The sequence below is a fragment of the Macrobrachium rosenbergii genome, chromosome 9, assembly GCF_040412425.1.
Source record: "Macrobrachium rosenbergii isolate ZJJX-2024 chromosome 9, ASM4041242v1, whole genome shotgun sequence".
NCBI lineage: Eukaryota > Metazoa > Arthropoda > Malacostraca > Decapoda > Palaemonidae > Macrobrachium > Macrobrachium rosenbergii.
In genome coordinates this window covers 8,908,787-8,925,453 of record NC_089749.1, presented here as the reverse complement: position 1 = coordinate 8,925,453, position 16,667 = coordinate 8,908,787, and the positions used below count along the sequence as shown (strand labels likewise).

General features: G+C 40.0%; 1 protein-coding gene across 2 annotated transcripts; it reads left to right on the top strand.

The window, feature by feature from the left end:
• Positions 1–1,301: 1,301 nt before the first annotated feature.
• On the top strand, positions 1,302–10,233 carry LOC136841412 (dentin sialophosphoprotein-like). Of its 2 annotated transcripts, none has more exons than XM_067108335.1 (4): positions 1,302–1,527; positions 5,117–6,015; positions 6,245–6,332; positions 6,678–10,233. In XM_067108335.1, the coding sequence occupies exons 2-4, from the start codon at positions 5,141–5,143 to the stop codon at positions 8,964–8,966; spliced, it is 3,252 nt and encodes a 1,083-aa protein (XP_066964436.1). In that variant the 5' UTR covers positions 1,302–1,527; positions 5,117–5,140; the 3' UTR covers positions 8,967–10,233. The 2 variants fall into 2 exon arrangements, with proteins under 2 accessions (XP_066964436.1, XP_066964437.1); XM_067108336.1 differs by lacking the exon at positions 1,302–1,527 and adding an exon at positions 2,477–2,515.
• The last annotated feature ends 6,434 nt before the right edge of the window (positions 10,234–16,667 follow it).

Sequence of the window (16,667 nt, the reverse complement as noted above, 5' to 3'; positions counted from 1 at the left end):
TACGTAATGTTCACAGTGAGGAAAATGGTTGTTGCAATTCCTGACGTAAAGGCTATTCATAATAATGATGATAAAAAGATATGGAACCACATAACCTTTGGTAATACTGCTGGCACTTCGTAAATAGGCATATAGGCCTAACATTTGGAACTTTAAAAAACAACGAAGTTTTAGGAATAGACCGAATTCCTCTCGATATGTTTTCAGTAATTAAGTAACTCGGAAAATAACAGAAGATATCAATATAATTTTTCAACTTAGGGAAAGTTGATTGAACGACTAGACTTAATGGGAAGTAAATAGAACGGTAAAGAATCATTACAAATGCTCCTGAAAATCCGAGAAGCAACAATGAACAGGAATAAACAGTCTCTGCTTCTCGATGGCTTAAATGATAATCTTAAGATACAAAGGCTTCGCGGTGGTTTTAGTGATCAAGAACTGGCTGATAAATTCCTTGCTTCCTTAAGAAATAGTCTTGAAAACATAAATGTGAACGTGCTGAGACGCTAAATCAGATTAGTACTGAAACTAGTACGAGCGTAAGCCCAACGAGACCGAATCGTGTAAATAACGGTGATGTCATAAGGATTATTCAATGGTGAAAGAAACCTAACTTGTGCAGCTGATCGGCTGCTCATATCTGGATCTGGTGCGGAAATTATTTCACGCCTTGCTGAAATAATGTTTAAAGTTAAAAATACCAAGAAGTCGGAGCATAATAAGCTCCCAAAATGAAACACTACTTTGGACAGAATGAAACAGAATCCTAGCGAGTAATGACGACACCTCTTTTCACCCTTACGAGAACGAATGACTCATCCGAGGTGGAAGATTTTCCCGGACAAAACTCTTGTCACATCTTGCAATTCCTTGCGAGTACGTTTTGACAAAAAATAAAGGGTTCGTCTCAATAGGAATCGAAAAAGAAAATGGTACAACGTATCGTGAACTAACACATGCAATTAACTAAAATATTTACGTTGCCTCGTGTGACTGAGATTATGAGATACTGTTTTATACCTTGCTGCCTTTCTCTAGAACGGAATGAGAAGAAAAATCGTAGTTTTCCTCTTATTTCTTCTTCCGATCTTCACTTTGTTGCGCCATCTGAGATAAACGATAAAATAGATTGCTGTAGCTTATAGCTGTTCGGTTTTATGAACTATATTACGTATTATTTGGTATGATGTCTGGGTGGCAGAGGGCCTATACAGTCTAATGGAGAGAGAGAGAGAGAGAGAGAGAGAGAGAGAGAGAGAGAGAGAGAGAGAGAGAGAGAGAGAGAGAGAGAGGAAAGCAATGTAGTATGCTGAACATTGCACCATGTGGCGAGCACTGGCGATAAACACCTTAGCGAACGCCATCACCACCAACAGAGCCGAGCCCTGGGCCCTGGCCGCTGCCAGAAGTCTCGAGTCACCAAAGGGAGCAACTACGTTATAAGCCGACACTCCCCAGGACATCGAGGCATTTCCAGTGTCCCCAGTGGATTACCCTTCGCCCTACGATCGTTTCGCCTCACAGGTAAGGCCTGCGAGGGCGTGCAGCCACCGGTTTCCCAAGATTGCTGCCGTTTTATCGGGCGAACCGGGGGAGGTTGTTCGCGGGCGTAGATCGGGTTAGCAACAACAAAATTGTTCACGAGAAAAGTATGCGGCTCGGGATTATTATTATAAGCGAATTTCGTCGTCGTCCTTGGTGACCGACTCTCGATTAGAGGGTGGGCGGTTCGTGTAACATTCGACATTGACCCGCAGTCGATGGCGGGGGTGTCGAATAAAAGGAATTGCAGAGCGGATTTTGTGCAGTGTGATCGTTACGTCGTGTGCGCTGATGTTGGAGATATGGTGGTGGAGGCGGCGCCGCCGCCGCACCAACACAGCAGACCGCTATGATCGTTTGTGAAGGAAGGGGGCTGGGGGAGGGGATTGGTGGAGGGGAGGGAGAGGAGGAGGAATAGGATGATAGAAGGAGGAGGTGGTATTCGTTGGATGTTTGCTTGTATCTTCATGGAGTAAACGCATTTGCCTTTAATTCCTTCACACTTTCGTCTTAATTGTTTGCGTTCGTTTACTTCTAAACTTTCCTCGTTTGAAAATATACAAAGCTTATCGATTTATTGAGAGAGAAAATAAAACGAAAAATCGTCCAAAGACGGGCAATCACGTCGTAGTAAACGAGTATTGCAGAAATAAGTTCCCTTTTAACGAGGGATTGAAACGATTGCAATTCATATGGGAGACATTAGTCAGAACTGTGAATGATTTCGAGTGATTCATATCCCTTCATCTGTGCCTGCGCCTCTGGTCGGGTTGATATCCGCTACAACGAGTCATTTGTTAGAAAATTGCTATTATAACATCCTACGTTTTGTGCTTATAAATGGCTCGTTCGTATTGCACACACACACACACACACACTCTCACACACATACGAACCAACCTCGGTCGTGCTCAGTTTTATTGATCGTCTTCTATACGATTTGAGATTGCACCAGACCCAGGCACCAAAAGTATGTATCTGAATGCAGTTCCTTAGCCCGTGCGCGCTCGCTCTCGCGCAAAACGGTTTCCTTTCGTCGAAATAATGAGTGTATTTTTAATACGAAAAGAGTTAAGTAATGTCGTCTAATTATATGACGAAATTTTTAGAAAATACAATTTGAAACTGACACCAGAACAGAGGTATTGGATCGAGCTGGGGGAAGTTTAATATATAAACAAATGTGTGGATGTGGGTGTACGTCCTGTGTAGAGAACTTCCATAACTTCTTCTGCCTCCACATTAAGGCTTATCACCAGTAACACGTCGTCCCAACTCCGCCCCCTCCCCCACCTCCCCCCTTCCTGGTTCCAACATAGATTGCGTCATTCAACTAATCTCCCATGCAATCTCACGCTTCTTGTATACTAATGCTTAAGCTGAACTTCATACAACTTCTTCCCATTCATCTGCATAATCTTATTTCACAGATAGATCTATTATCACCCGTTCACAATCTGAAGCGGTACGTCACTTCCATAGAGGACAGTTTGCTCAACAATCCTTCCATACGTTTCCTCTTTAGCTATCAGATCTTTTCCAGAGATCATTCTGCCTTTCCTTGGTAGGCCTAATTCTACCTTTCCTTACTTGGTAGGCCTATAATTTGACTTACCTCCGCTAATATTGCTGTCATCTTACTTTTAGATACTTAAATGTATCAATCTTTCTTGCTTTTTTTTTTTATCTATTTCTTTAAATCTTCAGCTGAAAACCCTTATGGACAGTCAGTAGACTTTATATAAACCCAAGAAGGCTCCAAAAGGAAGTCAGCCTGCATGGAGAGAGACATTGCTCTTCATAGTCCTTAAAGGTCAATGTAGATCTTCAAAGGGACACAGGTCATAAGGTCAAGGTCTAGTTGTACATGTACAATGGCCTTGACCCCAATATATCATGATTGGCAACTCTGTAAACAGTAGGCATTAAACCAGAAAGTATTGTGGCCATTTCTTTTATTTTTTATTTCAATTGTGTGTTATATAATTGATTGAGTGATTGATCTGGCGTCTTGGCAGCTCAAGGAGCAAGGGCTGAATGCTACGTCCCGCCGTTCTCGAAAATCTAGGAAAAATTTAACGAAATTGCGTCACTGCAACGGTCGCAGAGATTTCCTGCCAAAGCTCTGTGAGCGCTGGTATGTCCGGATTGTTAAAAGTCTCTAAATGACGTCATTCTCTCTATGGTTCTGAATCCCGTCTCGCTTGATCAGCGCCATGTTCATAAATATGTATGTTCTAGAATGTCATGAAAAGCGAGAGAATAGCTTAGCAGAGGAGCGGTTAATCTGATAGCGCGAATAAAATGGAGATTAAGTGATACTTGTCGGTGGCGCGGACCAACCTGTGTTTTTATACCTTGCATCGCGATGGCTTTTATCACGCCGCTAGTATATTACGAGAATTAAGCAGGCCCGGACCTTTCAAGAACTCTCTCTCCCTCTTTCTCTGCCTGATCTGATCCGGAGCAGACTACTATAGTAACAGTTGGCTTGTAATCCGATATTCAGTATCAGTGATGTAATCCATCGCCTGTAATCTTGAAATAGGTTATGTTATCTTTATCTAGATCAGTTGGTCCCTTATTGATACCTATATAGCAGTGGGATGTGTTGTCTATAGTCAAGCTCAAGACCTAATTAAGTTTTATTTGAGTTATAAGATCCACCTTCAGCTGAAAATAAATTTTAAGTGTTATAACCAAACAGTCCAGTATGATGTCAGCTGTAGGCCTATATCTCATTGATAGCTGGTACTTGACGAAAAATGTGGCCTTTCAAGAGAAACTTTCAATTGTTTTCAATGTAAATTTCTTCTGAAAGACAGAAGAGCATACGAACTCGTCTTAAAAGTTCCCTAGTATCCTAATTTCGTCCAAAAAAAATTTAGAACAAACCAGAAAACGCATGTGCGCAATACACGTTGTCCCCATCTGAACGAGGCTCGTGCCACCTTCAGGGAATGAACTCCACAGAGAAATTTGGCTGGTGTTGCCAAATTCTCGGCGATTTACCCCTCCACGCGATTTTCTCTTTTTAGTTCCTTTATTCTTGCCTTCCAAACAGTGCTGAAACCACCTGCTATACCGTCAGCAGCAGCAGCAGCGAGATGTTATGCCAATTTCGATGTAAACAGACATCAGCCCTCTCTCGCTGGGTCCCTAAGATTCTCGTCATATTTCGTGTTGTGTTGATTTTGTTCCTTGTGTGTGTGTTTGATTTGGTCTTGTTACTAGGTCTACGCTGAAGGAAAAATGTCCTATTTCGGTTACCATCATATTTATCTATTGTTATTATTTTATTTGATGATGGAGACTTGCCGTTAATCAGATGTCTCTGAATAAGGGTATTTCATAAACTCGTGACTAGGCCTAAGTGTCGTTGCACTCTCCTGTGAGAAAGTTTTATATCTAAACAAAACCATTACTTGATGCATTTTCTCGTCATAGATTAGAGTATTTCATGTCATGTTCGTTTTTACATTCTTTTGGAAAATCAGGCAAGCTGCATTTTCCGTATATTGGTAAAAAAATAGCCTGAGTAAACTGAGACACTCTTCTTCTCTCTTTCCAGATGTAGGGGTCAGGTCACCATCCCATGTCGTCCCATGCCATGCAGTCATCCTTGCGAGATGTGCTCGGCTGGGTGTGGCAGACTGTCCTGTCGTGGCTGGCGTCGATAACGTCGAGGTTCGACGATCATCTTTGCCTCGAGAGACCGACGGCGGAGATGGTGGTCAAGGCAGCGGATCCAGAAATGGCCGTGGAGAACGACGCCAAGGTGCTAGTGGAAGGAGAAGGAGGTGCTCGAGTTGAGAAGACCATCGATGCAGTCTTGTACATCGAGGAAGACGCGAATGTAGACCAGATGACAGCAGAATCTCGAACTGGCGGCCATAGCGAGGAAAGCCGGCAAACTGCAGAGCATGAATTAGTTACTTCTGATGACCATAACGGCAGTTTAAATGCCGGCGCAGGTGCTGAAGGAGGTCACTCTGACCCCGTTGCGAACGGCGCCTCTGGTGGGGCTGCCGAGAGCAGCGGCGAGGAGTCTGCTGGTGATTCAGCAGATAAGGAAAATTCACCAGCTGAGGGCGAGGCATCAGATGACAGTAATGAAGATATCGATGATATCTTTCCTTTTGCCGATTCAATTTTTGACTTCGACCCTGCTCCGAGAGAACCCAAGAATCCTAGAGGTCCTTCAGACACCCACAACAAGGATTCCCGGAACAAGGACACCAGAAACAAGGACACCCAGAACCATTACGTGAACGAGGATGATCCCAGGGTTGAAGGAGACGCGGGGAGGGAGGAGGAAGAGGATACTTCCGTCACGTGGATGATGAAAGTAGGCCTGACGAAGGAGTCCTACGAGAGAGCTCTGTCCCCACAGTACTGTGCACTGGATTTCAGAAGTGCTGTTCCCCTTGAAAAGGAGATGGTGGAGACTGCATTAAAGCAACTGCGCAGGTAATAGGCTTTGTTTAGCAAAGTTTTACTTTGTTTTTATAGAATCATGAGGTTATTAGGCCGATAATATGGATGGAAGTTTCAGAGCGTGGCTTTGCCACACCTTTGTATCCAAAAAAAGTCAGTAACTCAAGCAGTGTTTGCTTGCTGTGCCTGTATATTGTTGAATTGTTTAAAAGTGGGTAAATGATACCAGTTTCCAATGTTAATTTTACCGTTTTTTTTCCAGTTTATTGCCTTGGTTGGGTCTTGGCTTAAAGAAACGGAAAAAAGATATGTGGCTATGTTTGCACCCTGAAGGAAACATAAATTTTAAGGTAAGAGATGGTAGTTTTAGCAAGTCTCTCTCTCACACACACACATTTGATTTACATCAAGTGACTTTGTAATCGCTGGCTTTAAATTGTATATTATAATTTCTCTGCTTTTTCTTTAATTATATTATTGTTGTTTATAACTTTTTCTGCAATGAGAAATCAGTTGATTGTCAGCGTGTCTATTTGCCATTACATGTGTGTGAGTATATGTGTGAATAATGTAAATGGCATATTAAAATTCATGTAAAATATAATCCGTATGAAGTTAGGATTTTAACCAGTCAGCTTACCGATCAGATTAATCTTGAGTCATATCTAAAAGGAGTACTTTCTTCTCCCCGTCAGATGACCTACAGCGACTGCAGTCTTTGGGATGTGATCGCGAACAACAGCGACGAGTTTTTCGGTTACATGGAGGACAAGCTGTTGCATTCGTTCATGCTGATGAACACCCAGCCCTGCAGTCAGTGTCAGGCGTTCGTCGATGGCAATCCCTGTGCGAACTCTGAGACACTCTGCGAATCCCCAGAGAGTTCTCCCACTGGACTTTTTAGTACTACGTCTGGTGAACTCTCCCCTGAAGAATCTTCTGCTTGTTGCCATACCCCTGGCATGAGTACAACTGTTGAGGGTGCTACACCAGGTGAATGTTCCTCTACAGAATCCCGTGCCTGTTGCCACGCCCCTAGCATCAGCACAGCAGTTGGTATCAATACAGCTTTTGAGGGTGATACACCAGGTGAAGTTTCCTCTGCAGAATCTTCTGCTTGTTGTCATGCCCCTGGCATCAGTACAGCTGTTGAGGGTGGTACAACAGGTGAAGTTTCCTCTGCAGAATCTTCTGCTTGTTGTCATGCCCCTGGCATCAACACAGCTGTTGAGAGTGGTACAACAGGTGAACCTTCCCATGCAGAATCTTCTGGCTGTTGCCAGGCCGCTGACATCAATACACCTGTTGAGGAACTTCAGGGTCATACAGCAGGTGAATCTTCCTCTGCAGAATCCTCTGTCTGTTGCCAGGCCCCTGGCAACAATACAGCTGTTGAGGGTGAAACAGCAGGTGAATCTTCCTCTACAGAATCTTCTGCCTGTTGCCATGCCCCTGGCATCAGTACAGCTACTGAGAATAACACTTGTCGAGATAAAAATGCAGAAAGGGATGAAATTCAGTCCAGTGCCACAGGTAGTGATAGCAAGTGCCCCTCTCCAACAAGTGTTTCTAGTTCCACCGTGGATAGTGCAGACAAAGTACCCTTCCCTGCACCAGACGTGTCACCTTCTGCGTTAGGAGGAGAACCTCCCAGTCAAGAGGCCAGTGACTGTGCCAGTGAGACTGCCAGCTCTGAAAATGCTCCAGTTCAAGAGAGCCTAAAACCGACGCCTGATACTAACGGTGTGAAAGGCAAATCGTTTCCTCATAATTATCGCTTAGTGTTTGCCGTTCCCCAGCCTCTAGCCACTGAAAAATCATTCAGCGCGATCTGTGATGGTTTTATCCTTAAATTAAGTACTTTGATATCCGAGTCTGCTAAGCCTGGCACTAAAGCTCCGGCTAGCAGTGATTCTACAAGTGATGTCAGTGAGCAAAGTGGGGAGGAGTGTGACGAAAGGACCCCAGAGTCAGTACAGGAGACTGAGAATGAATCAGCTGACAAGGACTCTGATGAAACGCCCTCCCAACCGAACACCCCATCCGACAGCAATGTCTGCCGAGTGGATTCGATGAGTGAAGAGATGGCAAACGTCTTGCAGCTATTCAGTGTCGTAGCAGATGTTTTAGTAACCGACGAAAACGGTGAAAGTAACGCCGCGAGTGCGGAGTCTGTACCCAACAACGACGTCAACAAAATTGACAGGAACAGTCCCCACGTAGACAGGACAGTTCAAGCTGACAGTTCGAAAAATTTCATGAACAAGTGCAAGTCTGAGCGGATATCATTCATAAGTGGGTTTGCCTCTTGCGTCAACGCAGTGATAAGTCAGACCTTGGTGAAGAGCGGGTTTTGGAAAGAAGACGAAGATTTAGAGAACGATTTGAATGTTGGCTACAGTATTTCCCATTACTACAACATGGATGATCTCTCTGACCACGAATGGCGTGATCATCCTGACGAAGAAGGTGACGGTAACGACGACGACGATGATGGAAATAACGAAGGTCTACTTTATTCGATGTGTTGTAGAAAGCCAACGGTCAGTTTGCGCGGGAATCCAAGAACCGGACTGAAAGGAGTCTGGGAAACTGCGAGAATGGTTGACCAGAAACGCAAGGAGGCCGAGTTACAATCGAGGAACACCCTCCCTCAGATCATACCTCTCAATCTGGAAAACTTGAGCGTCAGTGACAGTCAATTCCCGTCCATTTTCCAGCCCGAGTCTAACTTCTCAATCACGTACATCACCGATTCTCCTGCGAGACTGGATCGTCGGCTGGAAAACTTGGAGTTGCTGTCTTGTCATCCTATTCACCCTATGATCATCTTCTTCAGGAATACTTGCATTACCTTGCGCGTTCAGGAAGGGAAACTGACGTTCTCCTTCTATCACAGGCAGCAGTTCATTCCTAATTCAGCTGCTCACGAGTTTGCTGACGAGGTTGAGTCTGCGATAGTTAGTTCTGCAAAGGCGTCGTAGGCCTTGTTGTCTGTGCCAGCCATTGTTTGAGGGCCGGAGGAGGAGAGGAATTCTGTTGCTAATAGATCAGCTTTAATTGGTTCCCTAAAGAGAGTAGTTGTTGTACATAAAACTCATTTTATATATATATATTTTTTTCACATTTATCTGTGATTGCTCTGAACACTTTTAAGCTTTACATTTGGCTGTGACTAGAATGTCAACGGGTGTTTTAAGTATATATTTTTTGGTAAATATTGATGGCAGCGTGAACTTCGTTTGCAAATTGAATCTGAATTTCACAGAAAATTGGAGAATATAGCTGTTAAATGTACTTTAATCTACTTATAAAATTGAAACTCGCTCCTGCAGTGTCTTAAAAGTACACGGTGTGCTGTTCTATGTGCAGCTGATGTGCTGAATTATGTGATACTACAAGTATTTGACGTATATAGAGTTGAGGTACTACGTGCATAGATGTGCTTTATGAAACACCTCAGTATTTTGAAGTGCTTACGTGTATTCAAAGAGCCTTGTTTGTCTTGTCATGTGGAATGTCACACCATTTTCTGCCTTCTTCTTTGTTTTCAGGAAGAACTTCCTTTGTAAACAATGATTCTTCTTCTTCTTCTTCTTTTTTTAGTGGGAGACCTTCCTCTGTAAACACTAACGAGTCTTCGTATTGTACTGAGACTGGTGTAGACATGATAGGTAATCTGTATTATATACATGAAATGAACTGTATTCTACCTTGACATTTATCAAAGCATGTAGTCCTGTAAAAGGGACTCTGTATTAACTTTGTATCGATAATGGAAGTGTTTAAATTAAAAAAAACTCATATTTTAAGGAGCAACATCAGAAGATGTGCAACATTGTCATGAAGAATTCTGCCATCACTGGAGGAAATATTGTCTATAACTGGCATTACTTTGTCACAGTTAATGAAGAAATTACAATATTTTACGAATGTATATATATATGAATTTATATTACTAGTCATTACCGTGATATACCTTTATATTAAAGGTGCTGTTTTTTACTCACGATAGGACAGCATTGTGCGTGGTATCCACAGATTTAACGAGTTGTAATATGCTTTTCTTTAACTGAATGTTACGTCGCAAAAGTGCATTTTTCTTCTCTTTTTTTTTTGTCTGCTTTTAAAACTGTACTATAATCGTTCCTGTCACCGAATAAACGAGATATTTAAATATTATTTACAGATTCTACTTAGGTTTAAGGTGGAATATTCTATTTTGAAATAAAAGTTAATAAAGATTTGAAAGTGTATTCTTTTCGTAAATAACCCTTTGGATTCGCGGGTGCTTAGCAAACGCAAGTGAATGGCTTTGAAGGTGAAATACTTTTCTCACTGTACCCAAGTGTGCTTCTTGACCTTGAGAGCAGGTGCTGTTTATACCACCTCTCTCTCTCTCTCTCTCTCTCTCTCTCTCTCTCTCTCTCTCTCTCTCTCTCTCTCTCTCTCTCTCTCTCTCTCTCGTGGCACTAAGCCAACTGTTTCTCGTATTCTCATCCGGGAATCCTCGTTCATCGAACTGTCGTACCCATTTTGCCCAAATATTCTTAATTTTTTCCCGAAAACCAATATTGTTTTCTGCACTCAACTAGAAGATTATTATTCTTTTTAATTGCTAAACTGGAATTCACAGTTTAAAAATCTTTCTAAATATAAGTCCTGTCTCTTCTTTGGTACAATACACGAAAGTAAAATGGATTCGTGAATGCAGTCGTGGTACAAATGGGTGCTGCTTTCGTTATCAACCCGGGGAGGATATAGTGTTTCAGTTTTGTCTTACACTGGGAGGATCCGTTTCTGAGGCAAATCCCTTTTGCTACTAATACCACTACTGCTACCATGGGTCTCGTTTGTACAAATAAAAGTGAATAAATTAAGAGATGTGATAAATGTCTGGGACAAAAAAGCATGTCTAAGAGCAACGAATGACAACCTTAAAAATCTGTAGGAAATCTAACGGGAGCACAGAAGAGACTTGGTACGACAACATTAAAAAGAAAATGCTGATAAGTAGGGCTAGATTGGGCACATTAGAATTAAAAGATAAGAATAGGTTAAAAGGGGAAGATAAAAAATATGTTTTTGCTGTGAAGAAATAACTGAAAATTAGGACATTTCTTACTCTCTGCCCAATATATATATATATATATATATATATATATATATATATATATATATATATATATATATATATATATATATATATATATATATATATATATATATATATATATATATATAGTGACACTAGAAACGGATATAGATCCGTGTAGCAGCCACATCAAGAAAATAAAGTGGAACTGATGGCTAGCATCCTTCTGTCCGTAGATCTATCTAAAAGATAAATTGAAAATAGGAAAGAACTTATAACAAATATATATGGCATTGCAGAGACATTAAACTTCAACAGGCACGAACAAAGGAGGACTAGAAAGAGAGAGGGAGCCGTTTCAAAGGCAAACCTTATCTACTACTACTACTATTGCTCATCCATTCCAGTCGTCTTTGCTTGATACGTGAACCAGGTTACGACGTCTTTCCAGTTATCGTTAAAAGCGTTATCCTCTGGTATTTATAAAAGGTAAATTAACCTTTAAAGTCTTTATAATTATTTAAATTAATAGAAAATGTAATAAATTTGCCTTGGGAGACATAAGTCAAGTCTTACCCATAGCGTAGGTTAACCTTAGGTGTCTTAGTAGATCGTCAGACCACGTGTTTTGTCAGTAGCGTCTTTATTTTAGTCTTTCTTGAAGGTTTTTGTGAGTAATTCAAGTCTTAGTTGCCATTTTAACACTTTATAATAATTTTAAGAGGTAAATGGCAGTATTTGGGACTGCAGTGTGAATTTTGGGTCATTGCTCTTGGGGGAATAAACGTAACCTAACCCAACCCAGTGTAGCCTAGCCTAGCTTAACCCGAGGCCCAGTTTGGGGGCTGGGTCCTGTTAGGAGGCAACCCCCCCCCCTCCCAGGCCAGGTTCGTCATTCTCAGCTGGTAACTGTACGTCTGCATGAAGATGAGGCTAGTATATTAATCTGCACACAAGATATCGCTTCATAGCCTAGTATGATACAATTAATCTAATGCTTTGGCCGCACAAAGATATCGATTGATAGCCTAGTATGATTTTTTGGCTGTACAATATAGAAAAGGGTGTATTTGATGCAGTACTGGCGAGATAATGAGAAGTTTACTAAGATAATGAGGAATTTGTGGTCGTTTTTCCGTCTTTTACCTTCATAAACCAGCAATGAACGGCTGGTACTTAACATAAGGGCGTTCCAAATTTGGGTCGGATTTCAGCCGTGTCTGAACCCGGAAGAGACTGAGGAAGCCCATTGGGTTGATGTTTGGTGGAAAAAGCATCAACTGAGTTAGGCGCCCAGAAAATTGTTCATATCGGCAAATTTCTTGATAATTATTTTTTTTTCTGCTTTCATCCCATAGGGCTGGTCATTCCTTGTAGCTTCCACCATGTCTATAACCAGCCCATTGGAGATGAATGTTAAAGCATCAACCGAAGACAGAAAATTGTTCATATCGGCAAATTTCTTATTATTTTTCCTCTGCTGCATCATAGTCATCCTTTTCTATGTTGTTCAGCCAAAAAATTATATTAATGAACTAGAACTTTGTGTGGCCGTCTCCTTTGCGTTTACCACCACGGCCTCATTCCTGCCAGTTGCTGGCTGGAATATTTACCGCCTTTTGTTTATGTCTTTATGTTCATCCCTGAAGGGCTGGTACTAAACACGGCTCCCATTTTGCGTGTAAACTGGTAGTTAAACTGGTAGTTATTGAACTAGAAGGGTGCGTTTGTAGTCTGGGGTTTTACCCATTGAATTTAATTTTCAGTCATATGCAAGATATTGTATTAAAATGTGGTTTACGTTCTTTGTATGTAATGTTTCCATGTCTTTTTTTATAGAATTTGTTGATTTTAACCTTGTTTTGGTTCCTTTTGTGCTGTTCAGCTGCCAATTCAAATTATTTGCGTAGCCAAAGCACAGAAAGGATGTTATTTGTTATTCAGAACAATTTATTATCCTTTGTCATTGAGCATCGGTATTGTGTGGACTTGGGAAGCTAAAACAGTTCTTCTTAGTTTACTGTTCATGCCTTCAGATGTTTATATATATAACTGTGGCATATTAAAGTAATGAAAAACATAGTTTGTTTTTAATGTAAATATTATAGATTAACTGGCATGACCATTTCAGCCTGTTTCTGTTTTGTTAGGTAATCCTTAACCCTTGGCACCGAGTTCAAGTAAGTCTCAAAAAGACTGAAGACCTCCTTATGCACTCTGCAACCTAGCTGTACCCTACAGCTATCGTTTCTCACTGGGGATCCCTCTGAGCATTTCTGCAGAATTTGGGTGCTACAGTGCTTACTTTTGGTTTATTTGTCAGTCCTGTCATCGCCAAAATTGCTTTATAGAACCCTTTTTCTTATTTTTACGTGCAATACACATTTGTAACAATATTTACAGAATTGCACTGCATAATCCATATAACCTGTCAAATCCTCAATATGACAACAATCAACAACAAGAATATTTTTTTGTTCTTGAAAGCGTTAATGACCATATGACAATTAACACAGTCAGCAATTAATTCCAAGTTAACATAACTGCACAGAATAATATCAAAAGCTTTCTCATTTATGAACTACAATTTGCAGTGTTGTATTCCGACAGACCAATATATTAACATTCATATCCATAATCAATATTTGTGGCTACTCTGTTTCTGCATCCAAAGTTTAGCCACTATTTTAACTTATGCTGTGTTCAGAATCTTGTTGTCTCTGTGTCATACACTAGATAAAATTTTAAGTATATTCTTTCATTACTATAAGTGATTACCAGCACAGTTCTCACAAACTCTGTCATTATTTTGGAATTTACACTCTTTCTCAGCAAATCAGCAGGTAATGACTTTCAAATATCATTTTCATGTTAGTGTATCGCATTTTAACAGGACTGAATTTCAAAACCACAGTTTAGCATGATGGGGTCAATCTCACCTACAGCATTTTTTATGAATAACAGGTTTCTCTTCTCCATTATGTCAGGGATTGACTGTAGATGACAGTTATTGTATTGTTAACTAATGCACATTGTCCTTCTTGCTATAACATTACAAATCATAACTTTAGTTTTAGTTTACCAGTCTTTTTTTTTTTTATTTCACCATGTTATTAATCATGGTTGTAGCATCATCTTGATGTCTTCTGTCAATAAATGATCATCAGCATACTCATTAGTTTAACCTCAAATCAGTCATGGGATATCTTTAATTGCATTAGCAACCTCACTTTTCCTCCCTGTGATCTTATTGAAAGCGTTAGAGGACCCTTTTACCGTCATGGTCTAAACTGTAGCGGCAAAAGCAACCTTCTCCATATAGGGAGCAGTAATAGCAACTTCCAATAAGATAGTCTTTTTGATGGGATTGCGATTTTGCAAGGCAGTTTTCCTTTTAGGGTTATGAATTTGTTGGCCACCATCATGGGCAAATCTGCTGTCTCCAACTGACACTGCCAGCGAATTTCTGTTGTTCAACAATCCTGGCATAACTCTTAAGAAACCCTTTATCTTGTAACTCAGTTTCTTCCCTCAGCACAGTTATATCATTCTCCATTTTATATCCATTCATTATTAAATAATCTGTGTCGAAATAAAAAGGACTTGAATTTTTGTGTTTTTTCATCGATGCCATCTAGAAATATACATCTTTTAGGGTACCACACATCACTTTTGTATCCTACCTAGTCTTTATCGTTTCCTCTACAGGATCTACATTGGGGACTTAAGTGTTCCATGAAGCAGTTTTGTTGACAATTTTACAGTGTTTTCTGATGCTTGCTTTTTCCAAGAACAACATAACCATGTTCTTAAAGAAAAAGGAAAAAGTTTTGACCTGCTATGAATGCAGGCAAAATTATCAGTGGTTATGACCAAACTAAGCATCACAGACACTTGAATATCCATTTTCCACTTGAATGCCACCTTAATTGGTAGGTGTGGGGAAAGAGGAAACAAAAGTGGTTGGTTTGTACAAACAGTAATGGTAGAAAATGGGTAAAAACACAGGGTAAAGTAGCAAAAAATTTTGAGAAAATAGTGTACTGTTTTACCATTATCATACTGGCTTCCCTTGAAAGTGCAGTGAATTCACAGTTAAGTCTAGGAACTACAGTACTTCACCCTCCTAGTTAACCATTGTTAATGAGGCAGTTGAATTGGTTTTACTTGAGAAAACCATTGAAGTATATGTAGAACAGTAGTTTGTCAGAGCAACATACCCACTTTAATTTTTTATTTCTTTCCAGATGATCATCCCTATTCGATGTTTCACCTGTGGGAAGGTGATTGGCAATAAATGGGACAGCTACCTTGGATTGCTGTCTGCTGAATACACAGAAGGGTAAGTTTTGCGCAGTGAATTATATTATTTATCTTGAAGAATAACTATTGGCCAAGTTTGCACCAGGGTGCCACAGTCTCCCTGTTGGCAAACTTAGTCGCTTTGTGGCTAGTGTTGTGTACTTATCTCTCAGAAGATGGCCTGTTTTAAGTATAATGTGTTTGCATAAAAAATTCATTAAAAAATTTATTTTGCACCTTTGAATGTCATTTATTTTCTGTAATGAATAAATCTTTTTATATAAATATATTTGTTTCCAGCGATGCCTTAGATGCCCTCGGCCTGAAGCGATACTGTTGCCGTAGGATGCTCCTGGGCCATGTCGACCTCATTGAAAAGTTGCTTAACTACGCTCCTTTGGAAAAGTAAACAGGTAGTTATTATTATTATTCTTTTCATCTATTGGTGTATCTTGTATTTTACAAAATTGGAACAAAGGTAACCAGTAAAAGAAACAGTGTTTACAAATGCTATATAGTACCTGCAGATTTCCATAGTTCAGAAGAAATATCTTGTCATTTCAAGTTGTTTTTGTTACAATGAAATAGTTGGAAAAGACCATGAATTCATGTTACTATAATAGATTTTGTTGGGCTTCTCAATTAATTTGTTCTTAATATGTGAAAAATGGATAAGGTTAAGATAAATTAGTTAGAATGGACCAAATTAAAAAGTAGTTCAGTTGAAATATTACAAATCTATAAATGGTTTCCTTTAGTGGGAATTTTCACTTGAAAACATCTGTCGAGTCTGACCAGTGTAAACCTGCTCCTATGCCACCAGCAACTTCAACATGCAACATCCAAAGAGCTCATTCACCTGTTTGAATCAAAAGTATTTTTATCCTCAACACAATTTAATAATTGTTACTCTCACTACATGTTTTTAATATCTACAAGAGTTAATATTTGTTTGTCACTCTTATTACACGCTTCAATGTTTTTCTTCATATTTTTTGTAATTTTGTCCACAGATTCAAGAAAATGGGCTTCATTATGCATCACTTTTTCCCCTTGTGTTTAGTGCAGTTACTTCATCTCATTTCATTGTAAGGTATTAGTAATAAATTTTCAAAGATAGTGTATTGCAGTTTTTACAGCCTCTGTAACAGAAATGCTAGTTTTTGTATCGCCCAGTTACAGTACCACATGACTTTAATAATAAAAGCCATATGATTCAGACATATATTCACGATAAAACATTTTTAAAGATACGTATACAATCGACTGTATTAAATAAAAAAGCGAC